Genomic DNA, 27076 nt, shown 5'->3' on the forward strand with positions numbered 1-27076 from the left:
TGGAGAGGAGATATAGTTGTTTCTTTCTGGGCAGGGGTTCAGGGCTTGGGATACAAAACTGAAGATGCCTCCCTGATAACCAGGGCAAGACACCTAAACCCAGACAGTTTTGTTGTTGCTCTGTCTGCAGCATTTGTTACAGGCAGATTCAAAAGGTGTTTATTTGGTATACTGTGATACTGATGTGCCTACTTCTCCCCATATTTTCTAGTGGACTTAAGACTATGGTTTCTGCAAGGCATCTCACCTTCTTCCTAGACTTAGCTCCAACATATGTCTTTTGAACACGGACATCTGCTAGAACTCCACACTGAGGTTCTCTTTTCATCATTCTCAGGAGAGAGTTATTACAAGGGATTTATCAGCTGGTGGCTTCTTCTACCTGCCTGATATGAATTGTCTCGTAGCATTCATATGGCAGTCACTCAGAAATTCCCAACTGGAGTGTTGTACCCCTACTAGCACTCACCTTCAGTGCTTAATCCCCACTGCTCCCATTATGATGTGTCCCAGCGGTTGCTGAGAATACTGAATAAAACATGCTGAGATATAATATTCACCTTCACTGGATATATTATCATGCAGCAGAAGAGCTACTGCTGCATGAGAATATAGAAGAACTAAAGCTGACCAGTAGTATCTTCCTTTATCACGTGCTGAGTCCATACAATCACCAGGAAGAAATCCTTTCTTCACTTATTCCAAAGCCTTTACACAACGCAAGAGGATGAACTAGGGACCCTGCGTATAGTCAGGATTACCCAGCTTCTGGGGGATGAGATAAATTGTAACAGTCAAAGACAATCTTTTCAACTATATAAAATTTTGATGAGATTTTCCTGTTTGGATAAGAATTTTCTTGGTAGGGGTCTTCTTCAAAAAGACACTGTGTTTTTAAAAAATTGTTATTTGGATGTATCTGTTGAGATTAGAGGAATAAAGTTTTGAAAGTGTAGTTTTGCAGCCATTTAATAAGCAACAATTGTGCCTTTACAATATAAGGAAAGAAAATGCCATTATGATTTCAAATGATGAAACTTCCTATTTTCTTCCTTTTTAGTTTACATTTTAAAAATAAGATATTAAACACCTTTGTTGAGCATACATTGAGTTTTCAAAGTCAAACACTTAGAATATAGAGAATTAATTAAAAGGGTTGCCTATCCATTTCACGTGTGGGCAGAATGATGAGGTCCTTAATTATAAGATCAAATACTGGTACCTATTTTTTTGTTAGGATTCCTGTCTCATTCAGTGCACAGAATGAAGTGCACCTAGGGACTGAATGAGTTTTGCCATAAACAAAGGTGTTTTCTATAGGTCTCCTGTTTCCTTTACTGCCAGTGATGAAGGTTAAGTATTGAATTGGGCAGGGGGCTGTTCAAAAACAGAAGAATGGTCTCATGTTTTGGCAATTGAATACTGCTCTGAATAATTAGGCTTTTTCCTGCCTTTTGCCACAAGTTCCTATGTGATATGAAAAAAAACATATAAATGAGTATTTCCATGGGTGGCCACTAATTGGTGTGTTCTCATTTTCTGGGGTCTTAGTCTGAGACACCTGAGGTCCGACTTGCAGAAGTGCAGGGCCGGTTTTGTGTGGAATTCTGGTCTCAACATGCACAGAGCTGGGGAAATGCTAATTCAAGGCATTGCAAATTAGGGACCCAAAATTAGTGAGTGCTCTGGCCATTTTGACATTAACCTCTTTGTGTCTGAGTTCACTGCTGTTAGAGATAACAACCCCACCTTCCACCCTGGGAGAATGTCTATTAAAAGCACTGAGATATTATGGCAAAATAGCACCACAGAAAAAGACCATGAGGAAATTAGTATTCTGCATTCAGTGATAGGTTTGAACGATGTGTGGCAAATAAGGCACTTTGCCATGTCTGAAATTAGAATAACGGGAAAATACTGAATTGCTACCCACTCAGTGAGCTTTGTCTCTTCTTTGTAGTAGCTGTGCTGGGGGAGACTTGCAAGGAAAAAAAACATAAATAAAAAGATATGATAAAGACTATCAAAAGCACAAGGGATTCCACATGAGATTTCAGAGGTAGTCTCTATTTTACATTTTGTGCTTCAGCCTTTACTATGTGCCCAGAAAGATGCTTGTAGGACAGGCTTTTTATGTAATATATGAGTCACATTACTTTGTACCTGTGCCTGTGAATAATGGACTGCAGAATAATTGGGCTAAAATGGGCCAAATGTGTTATCACTAAAACTGGTACTACACTTTTCACTGGTTTTGAAACTTGTCCTTAACAAATCAGCCTGGAACACTCTATTACTCCCTTTGCATGTGAGGAAACTGAAGCACAGAAGATAGTGGAATTATCTGCTGAATTCATTCTGCCTGTTTTCTCTATATAAAACCAATAGCTTTTAAACTAGTATTCACATGGCTTGCATGAATTATCTATAAATTACAGAAAAAGTATGGTTTTCTTCCTCTCCCCCTCCCTTTTCCTCACCTGGAAGAAATAACTTGAGTAACACAAATAATTTGTTTGCTTTATTTGCCAGTTGCTTTGTATTTGTGTTTGGGGGCGGGGGGGGGTACCACGGGAGGATCTCCTGAGGAAAGGCTGGCCTGGAGAACTGAGGAAACAAGCAGGTCTGTGATATCACAGGTCGTATGTCCTCCCAACCTTGTTGCTGTTATCATGAAGTTCAGGCTCTTACTTGCTGCCGTGGAGGATCTCCAGGTGGGGAGGTTGTGCTTCCACCAGGACAGGCAGTTTGGACTGTAAGCTCCAGACCAGGATGGGCTTAAGAAAGAGGTCAGAGCCTTCAAACTGGGCTTAACAGGGAGCCCAGGAAGGGACAGGAACATTGGTGATACACAGTTGTACATTTTTATTAATGAGAGCCTGCCTGGGGTTTCTCCCTAGTCTGAATAGGCTGTTGTTATTGTGGGGACTATGAGTGTCTGTATTGCCTTCCTCAAATCTCTGGTGCATAAGATGGGACGCAATTTTCTGGTCAGGCATAGGTGGGAATTTTTCCCACCATTACTACCTATGCTGGCTGCTGATGAACTGGTATGTTGCCTTCCAGGCCTCTGTGTCCATGAATTATCTCCAGAAGAAAGTTTACTTGTCCCAGGAGGGAACAAAGCAGCATAATGTGCTCAAGGGAGAGTTTTTCCTAGCAGAGACTGAAACGGAAATACAGAAATCCCAGTACAGAAATTCAGAAGTCTTGGGAAAAAAAAGCAATTTACTGACACTCCATAAAGCATGGGAGAAGATTTGTGTCCATGTCTGTTGGCCTGAGACATGCTAGCATGGCATGACACTATAAACCCACCAAATCTAACCACCGGTTATGGCTTGAAGCCTGTGCCTTATGAGGAAACCCTGTCTCTTATTTTGGGGAACTTCTGCTGAGATTGTCCTCTATGACAGCTTAAGAGACTCTCCTCCTCCTCTGGAGTTAAATCTGTGGCGATCAGGACTGATGCAGGGTTGATGGTCAAGGCGGAGTGATCCAGAGAGGTACCTCATGGAGGCAGTGCAGGTAGCCAGAAGAGAAGGTCCCATTGGAAGGTCTGGAGGAAGGACACTGTCCTTCTTCCAGTTAAGAATGGAAGTGGAGACACTGTCAGTGAAGAGAAGAAAGAGCCATGTTGCAAAGTGCATGTTTGGTTGTCTCTCTGGGCTTAAACTGATCCATGTTTGCCAAGAAGGTAGTGGAAATGTAAGTCTTCTGTTAGTATTTGTGATGTAGTGCGGGTTTTGTAGTCCCTACTACTCCCAAATCAGATGGGGCTTCACCTTACCCCTGGGGCAACACATGCTTCTGGCTTTATCAAAGAAACAGTGTTCACTGCCACAGAACAGAAGTTAAGGTAGAAGCAGAAAAGGCACTGGACTATGTCAGGAGATAATTTTGTTGAAAGATTTACAATTGTGCGGCTCCACTGGCTTCTTCTCCCCATAGAAGGAGATGCACTGACAACAGCAGATAATACTGCAACTTGTAAGCACCCACTGCAGAACTGAGGGGGCCTTACCAAGATAAGGTCAGCCTTCCCATCTCACGAAGTGCAGTAAAGTGGCCCCACTGGCAGGGCTTGCTTTCTTCTCTTTCTCTTCTGTGGTTCTGACCTGTCTCCGCAGAAAGCAAAACGTGCTCCTTGTTGCTCTGCTTGCTTATATCCGACCCCATTCAGTTCCATCTTTCACATATGATTCATTGCATCTCAGCTTCACACAGTATGGTATCATCGGTGCTGATATCGCCAGCCTGTAATTTTGCAACTTCTGTCTTGAGTACTTGCCTCTAAGCTTGCCCTGCTGTCAGGCGCAGCAGACAACAGAGTATACTGAGTAGCTCTGGGGGGTACCATACAGAACAATTCTGCTGCTCGGAAATTTGTTTGTGAAAACTCTGAGTGTCACAGAAATGCCTGGAGAAAGTAATCAGAATTGGAGATGGGCGCAGATCTTTAAAAAACACAAGTTTCAAGTACTGTGGTGTAAACAGGAGGTCACTTTGCTGCCAGTGGCGGTGAAATAGCACTCAGTTATACAGAGCACAGGAAAATGCTGAACCGTATTTCTGTCATTCTTTTGCTCCACTTTTATCGACACCCTGCACTTCTGCCCTGCAGCACCCCTGCTATTCTAGCTCTGATGTTGCAGGCTATCTGTTGAGTTGCTGAAAACTAGGCAAGGGCATAACTGATCCTTTGAACAAAGTAATTATCTGTTCAGTAGCTTTTTGTATATATGAAATTATTAGATCTTTGGGCGGCTTTTCCCTCATGCAGTAATTGTGCACTCATTAAATTGTCAGATCAGACTTTCTATTAATTTATTTTTGCTAAGAAAAATGTTACATTTTCCATTGATCATCCTGCCTCACCTAATTCAAGGAAGGCCAACTTGTGGCTTTAAAGCTACAGGGAGATACTGAGTGATTGAAGTAGACTCCCGCAATGGAAATACATCATATTACTGATACCACACTGCTGGAGTTAGGATTACTTTTTTATCAGTACCTCCATGTGGGTGGAAGCTCTCAGGGGCTTCTGAGGTCAACAGCTCCCTACAAGCTTTGGGACTCAACTGAGCACCCAGCCTCACCCCTTCCCATGCTGGGTGCTGGGACCCCCAGGGACCTATTGCTGTTTTCTGCCTGGGAGCTACTTGTTGAAAAATCCCTCACCTTACCTAAAGTACTGGGTAGGGGTTTGACACCTCTTGGACACTGGAAGTTTTGTTTTATTTTGTTTTGAAGATGCTCCTGAGGCCAAGAGTTTTGAGTTTTCATGATTTTAGTTGCATTTTAGAAAGTTAAATTTGACTACAAGTTGAATTATCCCACATTACTAGGAGTGGAAATAGTTTTAGTCTTCAGCTGCCACATGAGCTAGTATATGTGTGAAAAAGACCACAGAGAAACTAGGTTAGAAGAAACTTAATAAGGCTGTTAAGTCAAGTATTAAAAAATTAACCATTATTGGAAATGCAGTTGCCTGTGCAACCTCACCATGGTCTCCTCTTGTGAATGTATTTCAGTACACTTCTAATAACAGGAACACATCATATTTTTGTTTCCGGGGATTCCTACCACATTCAGGTCACTGAATAGACAGTGCTCACTTAATGAGCAGTTAGTCAATATTTTGTTCTCTCATAATAAGTCAGCGTGTGACCCCACAGCTTTGCTCAATAAATACTATTCAAAGTCTTCTCTGAAATAAAAAATGCTAATTTTCTCCTTGGCTGTCTTGTGATTCTGAGCACATCTCTAACATTACTTAATAAATCTCTACAGCACCCACGTGAAACAACTGAGTATTTTTACTTCATTTTTGCAGTTGGACAGCTGAGGCACAAAGAGAGATTTTGTTTAGCAGGACTCCCTAATTCTTTGTATTGAATTTGAAAAACAGAGGACCTGACTTTTACTCGCAGTTTTTAGTTTCAGTTGCACATATCTGAAAACATTTCCCATTACTGTCATCTGCAGCTCTGAGTGCTCAGCACTGCTCCAAATCAGACTCAAGGTGTCTGAAGCCAGCTACTCAGAGATGCAGAACATGCCACTAGGAATCACCCCGTGAAAAGTGTGGGCCAGGATAACAGAGGAATTCAGCAGCAAAGGTAGGGCAGTGCTGTAGGACACCCGTCTGTTGGCTGCACTAACTCCAAGATCCTCTGTTCTCCTTTGCCAAGCCTCTGTCTCCTGCATTTTAACTTTCCAACTTCCAACGGCAAAAAATAGGACCAAGATTTTAGTGTAATCCTTTTATACCCCTGAGTTTCCTAAGCTTCAAATATCCAGATTTCCTGCTAACGCTTTAAGTCTTCTTTAAGCTCCTTTGTTTTACTTTGCAATCTTTCAGCAGATATTTACAAGCCTAGTTCCAAACAGTGGCAGGGTGGTATCAGGTAATTTACAGAACTGTCCTAACAAATAAGATTTATATAGTCAGGAGCCTAGCAGGATTTTCAAAGAGCCTTGGTGCCCAATTCTCACTGGTTTCAATAGGATTAAGGCAAGCACGCATTTGTCAAGATCTCACCATTCGTTCTTTAAAACCTTTAATTCTTCTTTCAATCAAGTTTATGTTGACATGCTAGAGCTAGAGCATAGGAATGTACACTAAAATGTTAATAATTCATGACTGTTTGTAAAGTGTTGTGAGAGTACAACTTGGAAAACAGGCATCTTGGGGGGATGTGTTATATTTTCTTCAGGCTTCAAAATAATTGCTCCTACAACCAAAGCAAAATACAAGTGGAAACTCTTTGCTCTGCTTTGCACTGATATAAAAAATATTAGTTACCTGAAAGCTCCAACAGGTGCTCCAATTCTACACTGAGTACTCTCAGATATTACCAAGGATTAGGCAGATCCCAAAACCTCGAGTTAGTGACTGGTTTGAAAGAGTACAGAAAGTGTATGTGCATTCTTTCTTGAAGGGATCAAATGACTTTTGTTGAATTTAATTTGTTTGAAAATATTCCATATCTACGCTTCATTTCTGATTTCATTTCAGCACGATTTAGTGAATTGGTTATGCAAACTGACTTCAGGCAGTGGATTTCTTGCTAATTACTCACTTTACTATGTTTATATATATGTGTATGTGTTTATGACATGCAGCTTGTGATAGTTTTATGATACGATTTCCTCTCTCTGACTGGGAAGGAGGACAAAGAAAGAGTAACTGGAAAGAAAAAACATAGGTCGCACTCTTGGGCTAAAATTTTAGATAGGTAATCATTCACTATAGTGGAATTTGCATGATTTTGTGTCTATTTTCGTGGCTGAAGGACCAGTTTATCTGAAAAGTAATGACACAATCTGGCCACATAATATAGACATATGCATACCATAATCTTTGCTTCATTTGAGAAGACCTATAGTTTGCTGAACTCCAGTGACGTGTCTTATGAAGGACTTGTTATTGTTAATGGGTCAATAGATTGGACTGGATCAGCCTTGTCCCGTGACTTCCTGAAGAAGTGGGAATGATGTCTTTCTGCCAAGAAATGGCTCTATATTTTAGATGGTGCTAGGAGAAAGCAAGCTGGTTCCTCTAGTATCTGAATTGTTTTTCCTCTGTAAACCAGTATGCCGCTCATGCCCTTTCTTGTGTTCAGCACACTCACATTGTCTTGACTCCTGTTGCTTGATTCATTGCTTCCTTTCCTGACACCACAAGGGAGATATATTCCAAGGATGTAGAAATCATAATGGTTGTCATAATCATTAATCCTCATGCATTGGAAGGGACCTCAAAAGCTCATCTAGTCCAATCCCCCTGCCGGAGCAGGAACACCAAGATGAGGTTACACAGGAAGGCATCCAGGCGGGTTTTGAATGTCTCCAGAGTAGGAGACTCCACAACCCCCTGAGCAGCCTGTTCCAGTGCTCTGTCACCCTCACTGAGAAGAAGTTTCTTCTCAATTTTAAGTGGAACCTTTTGTGTTCCAGTTTGAACCCATTACCCCTTGTCCTATTCATTCGTTGTCACCAAGAAGGGCCTGGCTCCAATCTCGTGACACTCACCCTTTATATATCTGTAAACATTAATGAAGTCACCCCTCAGTCTCCTCTTCTCCAAGCTAAAGAGACCCAGCTCCCTCAGCCTTCCAATCCCTAACATTCTGTGATTCTGTGATTTGACTCTTCTCACAGTGGGCACCTCTTCCTTCATCTGGAGGCTCAACATTAGGACAGCAGGAGCCCAGATGGAAACACTTGGAGAACCTCCGAAAAGTGTTTGACATTCTTCCACTCCATCATACTTGTCCTAGCCTGCTCCAGCCACCCAGCTTCTTGACATACTTAGAAAACTCCTAAATGTGCTGCATAGCATTTGGGCGAGGCTGACAGGAAACGAAGCCATCAGACTCAGGACTGTGTTTAACAGTCGACATGGATTACTATCATTGTTCTCCTAAGCTGCCTTTTTTTTTTTTTTCCCTATGTGTTTAGCTATTTTCAGCAGTACGTTCATGGTTGCAGCTTTTCCTACTGCCTTTGAGAGTCTCATCCACACATTGATTTATTTTTAGTTGTATTGCTAATTATTATTTTCATGAGTATAGTGTTTCATTATTCATTAAAGCTGGGGAGACATTTTAGTAATTTCTCAGCAGAACAAATGTGAATTCAGTAACCAAAGTAAGATCTCTGAGTAGGGCTGAAGAAGGCTAGGAAGAGTGATCTGGCAAAAAAGGGTGGTACGACAGATGAGAGCTATTGATATGCCAAAGAATGTTGCTAAGAAAGTGGAAAGCTATTCTCAATGTGGACAAGATGCAGAGGGATGGCCGAAACTGTGGGAGGAACTCCTTAGTCCACCAAAGGAATAAACTGCCAGAGAAACCCAGAGAATCATCTTTGGGTGAAATGTCCAAAAACTGGTAAGAAACATTGCCCTTTCAGGGTGGTTTAAAGATGAAGAAGATCTGCCCTGCTGCAGTGCACAGGGAGAGCCTAGAGCACCACAGAGATTTCTGATTGTTTGCTCTTCAGTGTGTGACAAAGCTGTGCAGTGTCAACTGGCCCTTACTAACAGAAGAGGAAACTCTGCACATTTTCTGGCACTAGATCCTCTCTCTGTGCACACTTCCCAATGCTTTCTGCCTGGCTTTGCATGGGTTCCAGAGGGAAGAAGGTTTCTATTCCAAAACCTCACCAAGTCCTTCTCAAGAAGAAAACTCACTTTCCATATCACATCTGCAGCAGAGCAGGAAGGAATGGAAGGAGCTTTGTGCACCCAACCTGTCCAGCCATCTCCTCATCCTTGCCAGGGGTCCCTTTTCCCTCAGCTCCTCTGCCAGCAGGGCTGCTGAGTAAAGCCCTCCACAGAGTGGGCTACAGGTGTGCCTGGATGACAATATGGTTGTGCTACTGATGCACCAGATACAGAATGAATTGAAGTGTGTGCCTGGGGAAAACACTTCACAATGCCCAGTGCTTTGAGGCTACTGCCATGATTCCTGACTGAAGAATGGAAAAAAGCCAGAAGACTTTAGGACCAACATGTTTAAAGCTTATTGAAGCCCTTTTTTAATAACAACTTAAAGATGGGAAGCCCAGAGAGTAAAAAAAAATGAAAGAAAGAACAGATCTCCTACAGCAGGAAACTTAGGAGACGCTCCGGGTGACAACTTAAATGTGGCTGTGATATACTAGCCCTTAAAAGTGGTGAATCTAAACACTTGTGGCTTTTTTTTTTTTCCCTAGCACACCTATTCAACATGTTCCTTTTGGCTGGAGGTCTTTACAGCACTAACTTACCAGTGCCCACAAAGGGTTTATCACAGCATGCACTGCAGGCTTGCCTCCTCCTCCCCCTTTTCCAATAGGGCTGTAAACAGTAGAGGAGCAAAGTAGGAAACAAAATGGCTCTAAGCCACATGTGCATTTCCCATAACTTAGTGCCAGTCTCTAGAATAAGTGATTAAGCCCTGAGGCTACTGTATCTTGCATTCAGCTGCCTGTCCCCCCAATGGATCTTCTCAGTCAAAGCCACGTCTGTTCTCTGGTGCCAGCTCTATCTGAAGGATGGGAGAGGGGTATGGCACAACATTATGTCTTCAGCACTGTGCCGCTCAGGAGTGACAGCTGCAATCATAGGCCTGATTCATCAGTTTTACGGACCTTGGAAAGCACTGAAGTTACATAAACTGAGCATGGTCTGAGGCAGTCAAACCAAGGTTCCTGGGTGAAAGAAGCTGTGTCATACAGGTCAGCTCTGGAGACATTTTGAGGTTCTTGCCTCCTTTCAGGATGTTCTCATCCTGCACTGACAGGAAGGAATAGGTAAGACCACAGCTTAAATACTGCACAAGGCTTTACCTTGCTACAATGACATGCATTTTATGCTCTTGCAACACTACAAATAGCAATTCACTTAGGTTCAGAGTCCTTCTAGGACATAGCAATGTCTCCTCTTCCAAGTTGATTGGAGCAGCAGACCACAGAGGTCCTGTAAAAATTATCACTAGTGAAAATATCATTGAAATCAATCAAATTACACTCCACTTTCACCATCCAATATTGCATTTGGCATTGAACTTCCAATAAAATTTCAGTACAGCTGTTTGTTAATAAGCTGTATAAACTTTGGGATAGGAGGAATAGAGAGAGATGGTCTAGGTCTTCTCAAACTTTGCTGCAAGTCAGCAATTTCTAAGAGCTCATAGGGGGACCAGTGACCCGTCTCCTATATTTGTTATCTTAAGAGTAGCTTTAACTCTTCCCATTCTCACCTGAACTAGTGACTAAGGAGGGAGGAGGCAGAGGATCTCTCTCCTTTCTCTGCTTCACTTTAAACATATAAAAGGAATGAGAAAAAAATGTAGGCCAAGAGTGATTTCACAGGACGTTTATAAGGTCTCTGGCATCCAACACAAGCTGTTGCTGTGAAGAAATCAGATCCATAAGAGAGGTCCATGTCTTACCTATTGCTCATGCTGAGTTTATACACATTCTGTGTCATGACAGCCCTATCAGCCACCTTGCCGAAGATTGGTACCACTGAAGGTGGGTGGAGAGAATGGCCAGAGCAAGCCAGAGGAAAATGTACATGTGAACACATGAGGGCAATCTCTGATCTGGGCATGAAGATCCACAACACAAATCAATAAACCAAGCTTCCGTGAAGATTAGAGCCAGCACTCAACACTATCATTCTCTGCCTCCAGCAGCAAGGCTGACACCCTGTCCTAGTGGAGCTGGAGCTGGTGTTAGCAGGGTCAGGCAATCCCATGGAGCAAGAAGCAGAGCCAGTACTGGCTGGTAAGGAGAGGCCATGCCACTGAGACCCATTGAACCCATCAGAACCAGAAACTGAGAAAAAGCCAGCTGTCCCAGTGAGGAGATGGAGTCTATGCAGAAGCCTTTGCTATGGATTCCTGCTCTTTGGGAATACAAACAAAATCCTGGTACACACACAGTTCAGCTCTGCAGTGAGGATGTGGGATTGGTCTATCTTGAATAGAAGCTGAAGAGGTCATGAGAGAGGCTATCTTAGGCGGAGCTGTTTTAGACCTGCAACTCTGGTTACTTGGGTTTTGTTGGGGGCAGCTCTGGCGATTTAAAAGATTGTACTCTGCTCCGTGGGGAATGGGGAAGCTGTTGGCTAAGGGTGGTGCTGTGGGTTAGGCTCTCTTTCAGGAGATTACAAAAACAAAAGACAAAGCTCAGACCAGGAAGATGGTGAACCATAAGAAAGGCAGTATGGACTTCACTGTGCTTGTGAGATCCTGATCAAGAATCCAGGTGGCTACCTTTTTCATGTCACCCTGTCATTTCTGGTGGGATACACATCCCTCTCCCCCCTGAAGTTCAACTGCTGTCAACTCTGTGGACAGAGGTAACAGCTACAGAGTTTCAACCCAGTAGTAGCTGCAGTGCAGGAGGAAAGAGACCTTTTCTTCTTTGTGCAGGTGCAAGGTGTAAAGCAGTGGGGTGCTGTAGAAACATCACTGTCCAGATGCTGTGTGGAGCAGAAGTCCATTGTAGAGCAGTATAGGAAGACAGATGAGGCTGGTGCACAGCCAAAGTGTTTTCTTCATTGAAGCCTTAGCTGAATGAGCATGGCTGATGGGATGGTCTGTGATGATTGAATAGGATATTCGTGAGAGCAACTTGCCTCCCCTGGAGCACCACAGCAAAACTGCATGTTTCAAGGGCGGAGTAAGCATCATCACGTCTTACATTTTACAAGCGGGGTGACACAGAGCTACAAGCAAAGGACTGAACAACCTTTATTCTGCACCTGGATTTCCTCCCTCATATCTCCCTGCTGCCTTGGGGAAGCTGCTCCATCTCACTTCCCACCTCCACTGTCCAGGATGGGGAAGGAGCAGGAAACACTCAGGCCAGCACTGTCACACATGAATTCACCCATGTCCAAATCAGCCTGCTTACTGACAGGGCCAGCTCCCCAGCAGGGCACTGTCAAGAGGCTGACACAGAGTGCTTGGGACCACTACTAGCCCAGTGCTCATGGAAATTACAGCCAGGGTTGTGCAGTAAGGTGGTTTGGGCCAGAGAGAGCATTGCCAACAACTCTTTCAGCTGTGGCACACTCAGTCATGCAGATCTGCTCCAGGAGACCCTGCTCAGCTATTTATCTGCCTGTTTTTTCTTGGTATTTCCCGCTGTCATGTCCTTTGGATGTGGATCAGTGATTTTCTCACTGCCTTCCTTGCAGTCTCCCTTCCTCTGTGCCACACTTCTGTCATTGAGGCTCTTGTTTGCCTCTTTTCCATTCAGTGCCTTGGCACTGAACAGGTTTTACCTCTCTCACCACCTTTCCTTTTCTCCTCTCCATTTGGTTCCTTTGTTCTTCCCTCTCCCCTACTCTCATTCTTTTCCTTCCCTGCCTTGAGCTCTTCTCCCTCCCCTAGCCTTCTGCTTTATCAGCCCAGCTCCTCACAGTGCCTCTTCTACCCACCCTGGGTTCCAGCCCCACACCTACCCCCTTTCCCTGCCCACCCCTGCAGTGGCAAAGCCTGGGGCTGTGCTGGGGGGAAGGTCACTGCTGCAATGGCAGAGCCCATCCTCTAAGTAGCTTCCCGAGATACTGACAATTAGTCCATGCCTTGCTTTCCCTAATTTCTGGGGATGTTTGTTTGAGCTTAATGAACTTAAAAATGCTTTCTCAGAAGACAATTGCCCCCACTTCCAGTGACATAAACTAAAACAATAATAATAAAAAAATAATAGAACTAATACAGCCCTGAGCTTACCATCAAGCAGGGAGGGAGCTACTTGATGCTTGCCACTTTCTCATCACTAGGTTGAGAGATTTCATAGTGTTGGCAGTCACTGCCAGAAGGAGGTGCAAGAGGAGATTCAAAGTTAACAAGCAGGTTAAAGAGAAGGTTCAGAGGCCAGATGAACTTCAGGCTTGAGCCTTTCATTGTTATTCTGCTGGCTGCAAAAACCCTGGGCAAACCAGCAAGAAGCACAAGCAGGTGCTGAGATAGTGACAGGACCTCAATCTAGTTGCCCATGGACTGATGGTCCCAGCACAAAATTCCTCACAATTTCTAGGTGCAACCAAGAAAGGTCAAGGTAACCACAGAGACCAGCAGTGAAAAGGCTTGTAATATCCCTGCCTGTGATTTACTCAGATTGGGAAGAAGCAGGGATACTTGCTATCACCAGAGCTGGGTGCAGCCCTGTGTTGCCATGGAGGGAGTGGGGTAGAAGCTGCAGGAAGAAGCTGCTTCTTGTGGAAATGGCTCTAGAGACCCTACATAACCCTGGACTCTGGGGAGGCTCAGCAGCTGCCCACCCTAGATCTCAGGGAAGCAAGTCTGAGCTGTAAATTATAGCCTCTGGCCCTTGGGTGCAGCTAGAGCAGAAGCAAATGTATCCAGCCCTCATGGGGGCAGGCACTCTGAGCCACCAGAGGTTAATAACAATTCCCTGAAAATGTTGGTGTAGTCCAAAACTAAAGCAAGCAAGGAAAAAAAAGAGAGAGAAAAGGTGAGGAGGTTAAGAGATCGATAATTCAGGGTTTCATTACCTGCTTGAAGTCAGCAGACCATGAGATTCAGAGTCTGAAGGTGTTACTTTAAAATAATTCACATAGCAGCAACCATTCTTGCCCAAACTGTCCTGAACAGGACCACACAAACCACATAGTTTGAGCCTGGATAAAATTTCTTTTTAGTCCAGTGACATCCAAGCTTGTGTTTTTGTCTAAGTCCATCTGCAGCAGAAGTCACATATTCTTTGAATAGACTTTTCTAATCAAAGCATAGTTCAAGGGAAATTTTTCACCTGGTCCTTTTGCTGAATTTCTTTAACATGGACTGCTTTGGGAGTGGATTTACACTGTCAGCTTGGATACTTTCCTGCTTTATTTCCTGGCTTTGGTTCTTTGATCTAAATGCCTGCTGGCTGTCTCCTTCTGGAGTGACACAAGGGAGACCAGGCACAACTGACAGCACAGTATATGCCAGGATCCAACCAGAAGCATAGATGTAGATCGTGCCAGACACCCAGGGCCTTCAACACAGTCCATGTAGACCTTTTGCCCTCACACACTTAAGCCACATCCCAGGATATACACATGCCCTTGATAGTAACTGTAAAAGCACTGCTTTGGCAAGCTGCAACTCAGTCTCATCTCTGAGACTTTGGGTGCTTTGAATTGAAAGATGAGTGAATGCCTCCCGTGCCGTACAACCACCAAAGTGCTCCACGGAGCCCAGATCAGACCCAAGGCAAGTCATTTTTCCCAGTGACATCCATGAGCCACTCTGCTCCACAGAGTATGAGTCCTGACATCAACCACTTTTTATCAGCTTCAAGGACAAGGCTCTTCTTTCTTTAACCCAGCTTGCAAAGGTGACATAAGCAGTACTGAGTGCCTTTCTCCATTTAACCACTGGAGCTATTGGAACTTCAAGGTGGTACATGACACAACGGTGGTCCACATGTTGACACTTTCCAGGACAGGAAGGCCCTGCAGAAGGATCTAGACAAATTGGAAAACTGGGCAATCACCAATGGCATGAAGTTTAACAAGGGCAAGTGCCAGATTTTGCAGCTGGGACACAGCAACCTTGGCTGTATGTACAGACTGGGGAATGAGATGCTGGAAAGCAGCTCCACAGAGAGGCATCTGGGGGTTCTGGTCGACAGCAAGTTGAACATGAGCCAATAGTGTCCCTGGCAGCCAAGAAGGCAGGATATAATGCTACTAGAGAATGTCCAGAGGAGGGCTACCAAGATGGTGAAGAGTTTAGAGGGGAAGCCGTGTGAAGAGCAGCTAAAGTCACGTGGTTTGTTCAGCCTGGAGAAGAGGAGACTGAGGGGAGACCTCATGTCAGCTACAACTTCCTCACAACTGGAGGAGGAGGAGCAGGCACTGATCTCTTCTCTCTGGTGACCAATGACAGAACCTGAGGGAATGGCAGGAAGATGTGCCGTGTGAGATTTAGGTTGGACATTAAGAAAAGTTTCTTCCCTCAGAGGGTGGTGGAGCACTGGAACAGGCTCCCCAGGGAGGTGTCACGGCCCCAAGCCTGACAGTGTTCAAGAAGAGACTGGACAACACCCTCAGACACATTGGTTTGAACTGTGGGGTTGTCATATGCAGGGTCAGGAGTTGAACTTGTTGGTCACTACCAACTCAGGACATTCTATGATTCAGCCTAACAGAAACAGGGTGAAAAACAGAAGGGAGAGTCACAAAACAGGTGAGGAGACTATACTGGATTTACTGAAAAGGTACACTGAAAATATCTAAATAGGTCTAGCTTAGATTATTTTCTACTTATCTTCTTAGTCACTGTACACAAGTGAATAACATCCATTTGTCTGTCTGACCATCATTAGCTTATTCTATTCCAGGCACCATAGAAAAGAGGGAACACTTCCTATATGTGAGAGGATCTTGTGCAGGAAAGGATGAAAACTCCATTGTTAGAGGATTTGAAACTGGAGAGCTGAAACCCTGCTAGTTATACCCTGGGGAACTATCCTTCATAAGCCTTCAGAGAGATGAATTAACCTTTTCTCTCTCAAGGGTGTTTTACCCACCATCACCATAGTCATCCTGGGAAAAAAAGGAACTCTAGTTGTTTCCTTGCCTTGCAGACAAGTTATGCTGAGAAGTGCCATCCTCTAGCCAGGTGTCTTCACACCATTTAACTGGGTTAAAAAAAGCTGTTCTCTGTGCTAAATTGCTTCCTCACTTCACAAGCTGTGAAAGCCTTTTCTCTCTCTCATGTGTCCATGCTTCCCTTCTTCTGGGGAGACAGCTGGTCTTTTTTTTTTTCAAATGAATTCTGCTCCTTAAATGCCGTCTCTGAGACAAATCAGGTCAGGTAGAGCCAGGCCCACAGAAGCACTGAGGTGACTCAATCCTGTGAAATCAATGGGAATTAGGTGCCTAAATATCTTTGTAAGTCTGGCCCTGAGTGACCTTGAATAACATCAGTAGGAACATGCATTGTGCTCTAATCAAGATTAGGGCATGGACTGACCTTAACCCCACAAGTACCATAAGTGATTAGTTGATTCACCACTACTTCACCTAGCAAAAGATTTCCACACACACCTTAGTGTGTGTGTCATAAGAAAGGAATGACTTGAGGTCCCTATATTGTTACATGGAGAATATGAGTTGATTTTTTTCTTAATAATCAGGTATCATATTTCCCTTTGGTTGTGAAGCAGATTATTGACGAGTGTCACTGGTCCTATAGATGCCTTCTCTGGACTTGTGGCACAGGGCTTTCAGAATACCAGGACACAGCATCAAGAATCAAAAGGCTCTGAGATTTCATGTCGCGTTAAAGAGGAGCTCCTACCTAAGGACAGAAAGGAGTAGGATACCAGAGTGATGACTGAGTGTATAGCAGCCTGATCCTAGGATGAACATTAAAGAGACTGGCACATGTTATATGTTGGTGGGCAGAGAAATGCCAGCAAAGGGATAGCTATAAAGAGGAGGCCATATAGTGTTGAAAGTATTTTAATGGAAAAGTAAGTTCTTTAGTGATCTCTCCATCCCAGCATCCAGATTACAAAACTATGTGATTATTTTTCCAAGGCCAGGCAATGAGATACACGAGAGACAAGTGGACAAACAGCAAGAAAGGACCAAAGTGCTCACACCCCTTCTTTCTTTGTCTTTGCCTACATGTGGCTGCAAACATATGGAATATTTGAAAAACATCTAGTTTCTCCATTTCTCCTTTCCTGACCTACCAGCATGTGGGACATTTAGAAGGGCCTGGAGGTTATAGTAAGACTTCTTCATTCTTTGCCATATTTTGACCCGTCTGTAAGCTGCAGGTTTAGAGATGGAAAATGGAAAGGTGGCCAGAGATTAGAAATCTTCTAGAGGTTATGGTTCCATGCAATTTCCACATTCCTGATACCTAAGGACCAACCTCTGCCCTACCTGTGTCTTAAACACTAATTCCTTATCTCCTGCTTTCTCAGTTATGTGACAGCAAGGAAAGTCTCACTTACAGGAACAGACTGCCTGGGAAGGGATGTCCTAGAAACCTGGAGGTGTGGCAGACAAGCAGATGGGGGTGGTGAGAGGATCATCTCTCTGGGTTTGGAAGATGCCATGGATTGTTTAGTTAGAGACATAAAAGCTTAACAGTGTGTTTCATAAAGGCAAAGCTTTGCACACTGGTTTCACTGGGTATGTGGGTATGGTCTGAATTAAAAAAAGGGCATTTTTAATTATCTATGTCCTTTATGCATCCATATAGCTATGTGTGCACCAGTCTCACTGATTAGAAGTCCTTCTGCCATTGAAGGATCTATGATTTGTCTCACACTAAATGAAACAGAGGACATTTACTCTGTGTAAAATGACAATACATTGCATGCACACTTGAAATATCATGAAAATGTCAACATTAAGTACTAGTATTGATTTACTTTACACATAAATGTGTAAATGGAGGGGGGGTGTGATGGAATACTAATATATGAAACCGGTCCTTACCAAACCTGATTCCTGGCTGGGAGCTCTAGATTCTGTACAAACACTGTAATAATAGTTACCTTATTCCAGCCACAATACTACAACCAAGATGTCGTATGCACATGGCAGATAAATAAGACAGACAGATTTCTTGTTTTTTACTGAAATGCTTTTGAATACATTCTGGCATGGCTGACTCACCCTTTTAGCCTTCTGAGGAATATAAATTGCTTTCCAGGAGCTTCACTGTATACAGGTTATTTTTGAGCAGCTTTCTTAATTAAGGCTTATCTGCTGTGTGCGTAATCCACAGATGAAGAGCCCTTGTCTTTTTTTTGTGTGTGAACAGAAGTTTACCTCTGAACAATCTGTTTCTCATCTGACCCATTGTGATACAACATGATACAACATGTGATACTGTACGGACACCATGTCCTACCCCAGAAGTAGCTGCAGGCCAGTAGCCTGAGAATAAGGCATTTCAGATGCCTGGAACGCTTCAGTGGGGAAGGACTGAATAGAAATAGGATTCCTAAAGGCCACAGTTGGCACAGACAAACTATTAGTACATTTCTTTCATCCATGACCTTAAACTCTACCTCTACTCCAGCCTCTTGTTTCTTACCTTTTGTATCTGAAATTATGCTGAAAGCACCCTGTTGGAAATATGTTTTGCAGTTACAAATGTTGTGTTCTGGCAAGGACTCAAACTGATGTCATCCGAACTGGTATAAGAGGACAGTGATGTCATCAGAATAGCGAAAGAGGCTTTTAACACTGTAACGTGGTAGGTGTGGATGAGAGGTTTCAGTCTGACCTCCCCGGACAGAAGATGTGCTCTCCCATTCCCTGCTAGGTACAGGGCTGGCTGTCAGTCACAGCTCTCCATGAGTTCACCTGTCAGAATAGCAGGAGAGCCAACCCTGCGGTTCGCTAACCTCCTGCTAGCAGTGGGAAGGAGATAAGCCTTGGCAGGGCTGCGTAGCCGAGGTAACAGGGTAACAACTCTGGAGCCAGAGAGGCACGTGTGCAGCAGGCCATGCTTCATAATAGCTGTCCTGGTTGGTGCAGGAGGTATGTGGGATGTGAGAGCAGCAAGGCCAGTCGCAAGAGATATCTCCCTTCAGTCAATGGTTTTCATATTTGTCCAGAGATTAAACATTTTGTCACATTCACTAATGGTTTTGCAGGAATCAGGCATATGGGACTGGACCTTTAAGGTCTTGTAGTTATTTCTAAATTGTCTTTCCAGTCTCTCAGCCCTGCTGCTGTTTGAAGTTGGGAAAGAGAGTGAAAGCTAGGTCATCTAAGTGTTACACACTGCTGTAAAGGAATACCCAGTCAATATTCATGTTGCTGTGGCTACAGTGTAATGCAGGCTTACTCAACCTCTCCTTAAAACAGCTAGTCCAGGTATTAGTAGTTATGTTGCCACAGCAACACAAGTCTTACTTCAAGCTGAAAAACTTGCCTAAGGAGCAGGATGGATGACACTGTGCAGAGTTCTGTACTACCCTGGCTGGATCACAGCTGTTCTGTGAACATGCTTGTTTAAAGGTACCTCCAATTTGTCTCCATCCCCTTGTGCTGCAATAGGTGGAAAAGCTTATCCCAGATGCTGCATAACACAGTGCAGAGGTAGCTATGCAAGCAAAAGACGTGCATGAGCAGTTACAGCATGTTAATGTCTGCACCGTCTTTACACATAACCATCACCTGCTCTTTGACAAGTTGAGATGAACATGAAAACTCGCTTTCCATACCACATCACTTAATGCACTTGGGGAAATGTAGATGTAACTGCTCAGCTGTGCCTCTGTGACAGCTACAACAACGATTTTGTTCCTGGGCATAGTCAGGAGCACAAAAACTCCTTGTGCTGCATTCTCTGTATTAATATCAGTTGTATATTCATTCACAGGCTTTTTCTTTCACCCCCTATATAAGCATCCTGGTGCCTTGTCTCAATGCCAGACATTTCAAGCTGTATACAGACTCTGCACAGCCATGTGAAGAGGCTCTTTTCATTGATGATTTGGGGCTGCTCATTCCTTGGGCACAACACCCGCTCAGGCTGCTTACCTGGGGAATGACCTCAGGCAGGCACCAGTGCTAGGATGGAGGATCCTGGAGAAAAGGAGGGGAGACCTTATCACTCTCTACAACTACCTGAAAGGAGGTTGTAGCATGGAGGGTGTTGGTCTCTTCTCCCAAGTAGCAAGTGATAGGACGAGAGGAAATGACCTGAAGTTACACCAGGGAAGGTTCAGATTGGATATTAGGAAAAATTTATTCACAGGAAGGGTTGTCAGGCATTGGAACAGGCTGCCCAGGGAAGTAGTGGAGTCACCATCCCTGGAGGTGTTTGAAAAACATATAGATGAGGTTCTTAGGGACATGGTTTAGTGCCAGAGTTAGGTTATGGTTGGACTCAATGATCCTGAGAGTCTCTTCTGATCAAATTGATTCTATGATTCTATTCTGTGCTCTCTGGGGACCCAGGAGGAGATGGTGGATACCACGCTTGCCATGCCAGTGGCCAAGCATTTGGTTCACTGGCACAGCCTTGCTCACATGTGTGTGCCTGACCCTGTCTCACACCGTGAAAATGATGCCTTCCAGTCTGTTTCCTGGTGACTGCTGCCAGTGTGGCCAGTCCTTTCTAATTTTCTTCACAGGCACAGTGTTTCCAGTGCCACATGTGCATGCTGCAGTGGCTTCTTCTCCCTTATTCCTGCTGCTCTCTTTTTGAATGTATTTATAGTCTGTCACCTCTCTCTTCTCTTCTGGTCCTGGGCCTTTCCTCAGATGGTACTTCTCAGTTGCAACGGTCTAGGGAGTGGTTTTCTCTTCCCACCCAGGAATAAATGCTTGCTATCTATCTCAGCCAGCTTGTTTTCTTTCTTTTATGACCTGAGCCAGTGAGGGAAACCAGGTGCAGACAAAAAAGAGGCTGGTGGCTGTGCTTCTGAGTAGCTCTTTTGAATACTACCCGAAGAGAATATTAATAGAACAGTGTCCTTTCACCAATATACAGTTGAGCTGTTACTAGACCAAGGTCTGCTAAATTATTGGGCTGAGACCCCACCTGGAGTACTACATCCAGCTCTGGAGCCCTCAGCACAGGAAAGACATAGATCTGTTGGAGAGGGGCCAGCGGAGACCACAGAAATAATCAGAGGGCTGGAACAGCTCTGCTGTTTGGACAGGCTGAGAGAGTTGGGGTTGTTCAGCCTGGAGAAGAGAAGGCTCCAGGGACACCTTATTGTGGCCTTTCAGTACTTCAAAGGGGCCTACGAGAAAGATGGGGACAGACTTTTTAGCAAGATCTGTTGTGATAGGACAAGAAATAATGGTTTTAAGCTAAAAGAGGGGAGATTCGGGCTAGACACAAGGAAGAAATATTTTACAATGCAGGTGGTAAAGCACCAGAACAGGTTGCCCAGAGGGGTGGCAGATGCCCCATCCCTGGAGACATTCAAGGCCAGGCGAATAGGGCTCTGAGCAACCTGATCTAGTTGAAGATGTCCCTGCTCATGGCAAGGGGGGTTGGACTAGATGACCTCTGAAGGTCCCTTCCAACCCAAACTGTTCTATGAGTCTATGGTATGTTCTGTAGACTCAGTGGGGGTTTATAAGCTGAGCATTATCTGTCTGCAGCAGACAAACATGGTGTACAGGCTCTGTTTTGGTTCCTGTTAAGACTCTAATGCATGGCTTAAGTCTAAAAAACATGGGGAATGCCTGCTCTTTGTTGCAAGGCTCAGTTCCCCCCAATAGTCAGAGAAATAACAATACTCTGTTGAAATTGGAAAGACTGATACCTATCTGCTTATTATTCCTTCATTGAAACAATGAGTGGAGAGCGGAGGCAAAGTGCTTGGAGCGTGTGCAGGCAGGGTACTTGTGAGGAGTATATCCTGTGAGTATCTGTGCATGTCTGACAGCACACATCTGTTGTGGGGCGAGCAGCAATTCTATTCTCCATTGGCAATCCTGAGCCAAAAAGCTGTAAAGGACAAAACACTTTGTGTCATTAGAGTAATGCACCTGTGAAACAAGGTGTCATTAAAAAGAAACAAAGACTTGAAGGCAAAGGTGGATTTGGAAGGACTGTGAAAGTCCCCCTTGGGAGAATGTTTTGAAAATGAGTAGGGGAAAAAAAATGGTATCTTTCAAAATAGATGGGAAAATAAATCATGAGAATAGAGACAACCCAGCTGGTGTAATCCTCTCCACACAGCCAAGGTGCTCTCAGCGTTGCTGACAGAGATGAGGAGGTGCTTCAAATTCCTTTTACAAACTCCCCATGTCTGTCCAGCCTTAGGATGAAATTGAAGCCACCTGGCTTCAAACCCATACCAAATGGAAAGGCTGCTCTGAAAGCTGTCATCGGTTAGCAGGAAGGGAAGGTGGGGCATTCTCAGTAAAACCAGAGCCTGGGCTGCACCTGGAGAAATCTTAACTTATGTCTCTGTTTTCTCCTTTTCCTTCCTCCCTTTTTCTTCTTCAAAGGTTGAAAAAAATGAGGATGGAGACCAAAAGATCGAGCAAGATGGCATCAAACCAGAAGATAAAGCTCATAAGGCAGCCACCAAAATCCAGGCCAGCTTCCGCGGACACATAACAAGGAAAAAGCTCAAGGGGGAGAAGAAGGGAGATGCCCCGGCATCTGAGTCTGATGCTGCCGACAAGAAAGAGGATGGCCCTGCTGGTGAAGCGGCCGAGAACAAAGAGAGCGAGGCTCCTGCCGCCACAGAAGCAGCCGCCACTGACAGTGCCCAGCTGGAGGAAGGCAGCAAAGACAGCAGCGCGCCAGCAGAGGAGAAGAAAGGGGATGGAGCCGCCGACACGGGCTCAGAGCAGCCAGCCCCACAGGCTGCCACTCCTGCCGCCTCCTCGGAGGAAAAGCCCGCTGCTGCTGCTGAAACGGAAAGTGCCACTAAAGCTTCCACTGATAACTCGCCGTCCTTGAAGGCTGACGAAGCCCAAGACAAAGAGGAGCCTAAACAAGCCGACGTGCCTGCTGCTGACACCACTGCCACCACCACCCCTGCAGAGGATGCTACTGCCAAGGCAACAGCGCAACCCCAAATGGAGACAGTGGAGAGCAGCCAAACTGAAGAGAAGACAGGTGAGTGAATGCCTCTCTGGGTAGTGGGCCTCTCCAGAAATGTATGCCTCTTCGGACTCTTGGGGACATATGTGAGGCTAGCCAGCAAGAACTTGTGTGGAGGTTAGGCTGAGGGTTAACAAGGGAATCGCCTTGCTGGGTTTTGGGGGTAGGGGCAATTGCATGTTCTTGGTAACAGCCTCTTCCCTGCTTCCTGGCAGCTGTTGGAGGTACTGCACCTCCTCTCAAGGCTCCTGTTCCTCTAGGTGGAGGCACCATCCAGCTGCTTTTTCCATGGCAGCGGGAGAGCGTCAGTGAACTGGGAAGCTTGGAGAAGCCTGGGAGAGCTCCCTGAGCTCTGCATATGCTAAAGAGGGAGGTGAACCTTGCCAGTCACGCTAGCACAGGCAGCTGCACTGGGGCAACAAAACAGCCTGACCTGATACCAGCTCACTGGAAGCTGCCAGCTTGAGCTGAAAAATCTCAGAAGACAAAAGCGCTCTCATACTGCAGGAGGCCATTTATCTTTGCTAGTGGGAATGGTCAAGAAGGAGCAAAAAGGGGTCTTTTTACCATCTGCTTGTGAATGGATGAGATTCCTGATACAATCCAATCATTGTCAGGAACATCTTGCTGTCAGCATTGCTTGTAGTTTCATCCACACCAATACTTCTAGCCTCTGTACTAGGAGTAGCCCGTGATGGTCATGCTTGCATGAAGCTTTTAGATATGTCAGCTGGGTCAGACCCACATGGTAAGAGAATCAGGTAGGGAAAGGAAAGATTAAAGGCCCTGACAATTCAGTGAATGCGGACAGAAGAGAGGGTTGAATGCAAACAGTCGCTCTAGGAGGTGTTTTCAATTCTTTGCTCTTGACCAAGTGCAGCTCCGCTTAACTAGTTCCCCTGGGAAGAGGTGAAAAGTTTTGAGAGTGAGCATTTTTGACAGAGGCGTAGTGCTTCCAAACCATAAAGAAGAGCAGGTTTTGAATTGCGATACTGAGCTGGGTAGAAAATGCATCAAAGACCTGAGGATACTTTTGCTCTTGTTCTTTACCTTTCTTATGTTATCAAAGAAAGAGAGCATAATTTTTTTTTTTTTTTTTAAATAACATCAGAGGTAGGCACCACATGAAATTCAATCAAGAGGCAGTGCCAAGCATAACCAGCCTTTGCATTCATTAGACATTCAGTTGTACAGGGCATTCTGCATTCATTAGCATGTTGGGGTAAAAAGGTAGCATATCACTCTGATGTTCATAAACAGCCTGATGTAAATTTTACAGAGCCTCAGCACCCAATCTGCTGAGCCCACTTGCTGGTATTTCTCTCTCATTTCATTTGGTCTACTACTTTTCTTCCACAAATTACAACTCCCACTCTCTAATTAGATTTCCAAGCTTCATAGCTAACTCAGTGCTTCAGGTGACTTTGTTTCTGTCCAACAAAGTGGACAGATAGGAAAGAGCAGACATCCAAAAGGACAGAGAAGCTCATGCAGAACATTTATGATTTAAGAAATGGACAAGAGGAGTGGCTTTCAAGAGTGTGAGTCTAAACTGAACGTACACAACAAAGGGTTGCTAGTTTTACCTTCTTTCATGTAAATATTTTTAGGTCCCTTTGCACTTACTTTCCATGATAAGTTGAGTGGCAAAATAAATGTCATGTGATATCTGAAAGCTAATTTGTTATGTTGCATGCTGTACTTGCATTGTTTTTATACTTGGGCAAAAGTATAAACATCAATGGCAAAAACACGACAGAGTGAATCAGTGTTTTGGGATCCTCTGTACATAGGATAATGTGTACCAATTAACTCTTATTTAAAACTTGGGATGCCTTTTTCCTAAACAGGACTAGTGATCCTGCTTTGAAATAACATTCTATTTTTACTCAGATGAATCTGCTCTAATGGATAGAGGTAGGAAATTCATAGTAGTAGGCTATTCCATTTGCTTAATTTTACCTGTTTTGAGTCACCCGTTATCAAAGAATATTTTATTCCTATGTAGTGTTCTATGTTATTTGCAGATATCTTCCCAGGGTCTTGTTGGCTTTAATATAATTTGAAGTGTACAACCATTCATGGCCACATGATTTGAAGTAGGCATTTAAATGCATTATTTAATATGCATTTGCACATGATACTGTTACTTATGTAAGTATCTAGCAAACAGGGTAAGTTGGAAAAATCTACAATCAAATATGTATTTAAAAAAGAGTTTTCAGTGATTGTCTGAGTGTTTAAGGGTGGTATGTGCATCTATTTACACTTATTCAGTATGTATGCAGTAATACTCAAGCTTACCAATGTTTGCAGAAAGCAAATGTGGAAGCTGTGTGGCCACAGTCAAACTGATAGTCTCTTTAAAATGCTAAGGAATATAGATATGATATCAGCCTTCACAAATTCCAACAGCTGGGTAGGTGCCCTCAGAGCCATCCAAGAAACAAATGCAAAAAATATTAAATAAGCCTTCTTGTCCATCTCCTGGGTTGTCCACATCCATGGGTTGTGTTCTGCAATACACTCTATAGCACGATATCCAGAGTAGTAAGGAGCTGCTTTCTCCCTAAAGAACTTTCCATAAAAGGGCATCATCACAGTATAAAAGTTCCCATAGACAGGAAAGATTTCCTGACAGAAAACCTATGCTTTCTTTTTCCTATCTCCATCCTATTACTCCCTCTCATCCCTTTAAACCTCTCTGTTTCTCTTGGTACTTACTCTTTCCATAGACTTAAAGACATATTCTGTGTCCTGACCTTTCTCCCAGTCATCACCCAGCAAACACAGCACTGGTGATTGCTGGCACGGCTGTAGTGTCTTGGTCATTCATGAAGGAGGGAGGGCTACCAAACATCTGCCACTCCAGTCCTCCTCCAGCCTGGGGACAGATCCTCTTTCAGCTTCATCAGTCCCCTTCTCCCAGAAGTCATCCCAATGGCTTTCAAAGGTCATCTCTTATTGTTTCTGTGATTGAAGACTGGCACAGTAGTATGTGGTGTCAGGCTGCCAAAAATAAATCAAATTGGCTCCTAGCCAGTGTCATCAGTTGGCCGGTTGCCATTGTATGCTTGGCTGTTACTACCATGAGGCGTGCCGACCATGCTACATTTGTGCGTTGATGTTCATCTGCCTTGAATTTTACTACAATAGCTGTAACATGCTATTTGTAGGTATCTTCCCTGATGCAAACACAAGCAGAAGTCAATGACATTTCATTTATATCCAGAAGAGATTTTTGCCTTCATCTAAGGGCAGCGCAAAAAAAAAAAAAAAAAAGCCAGGAAGAGCGGAAAGGAATAACTAACCAGACTAAAACAAGTGCATGATTTTTAATACTTACATTTAATGTTTCTGGAGTGGGGGAAAGGCTGGGTGATTTTTCATACCAATCACTAGTTCCCCTGACAGCCTTCAGCTCTCACTGTTATTCAGTTCCATGTACTCTACCTGTCTGTTGGTAATGCCTTAGGAAATGTCTCCAAACAACCATCTTGTGTCCACTATTAGCTGATCTGGAACCCCAGGCATTCCAAGTTGTATGGCAGGGTAGTTTCTAAGCAATCCTCAATATATCAAAAAGTAGATAGAAAAAGTAGATGGATTCAACCTAGCTCAGGCATGAAATGAGTCGATGGGCTTTGTTCAGTGACAATGAGGGATCGACGTAAGAGGGGCAATCTCTTAGTTGTCATCTTGTCTTTTGGTGGGCGACTTGTATGCCAAGAAAGTGTTCTCTTATCTGAACATCCTCGACAAGATTTATGTTTACAGGCTTTCTTGTTATGATCCAAGTTTTGCCTCTTTGGTATTATGCTTGGAGAGGCTCCCTTAGATGCCAACCTACTCAACAGGACAAAATTCAAAAGTGGTAGGAGGGAATTTATACATTACATATGCATGAGGAGGTGAGACTTATTTTAATCTAGGTTCTGTTGGCTTAAATCCAGAGAGTCTCCATCAAAGTTACTGTAAAGAGTCTACATTAGCACAGCTTT

General features: G+C 44.1%; 1 protein-coding gene across 1 annotated transcript in view; it reads left to right on the forward strand.

Moving 5' to 3' along the window:
- The window catches only part of GAP43 (growth associated protein 43), a 63348-nt gene that overhangs the window by 11920 nt on the left and 24352 nt on the right, over window positions 1-27076 (forward strand). The window contains exon 2 of the mRNA XM_065829234.2: window positions 22472-23090. Coding sequence (XP_065685306.1) covers window positions 22472-23090 — 619 coding nt within the window. The remainder of the gene's footprint in view (window positions 1-22471; window positions 23091-27076) is intronic.

This window comes from Patagioenas fasciata, chromosome 1 (assembly GCF_037038585.1).
Source record: "Patagioenas fasciata isolate bPatFas1 chromosome 1, bPatFas1.hap1, whole genome shotgun sequence".
Lineage (NCBI taxonomy): Eukaryota > Metazoa > Chordata > Aves > Columbiformes > Columbidae > Patagioenas > Patagioenas fasciata.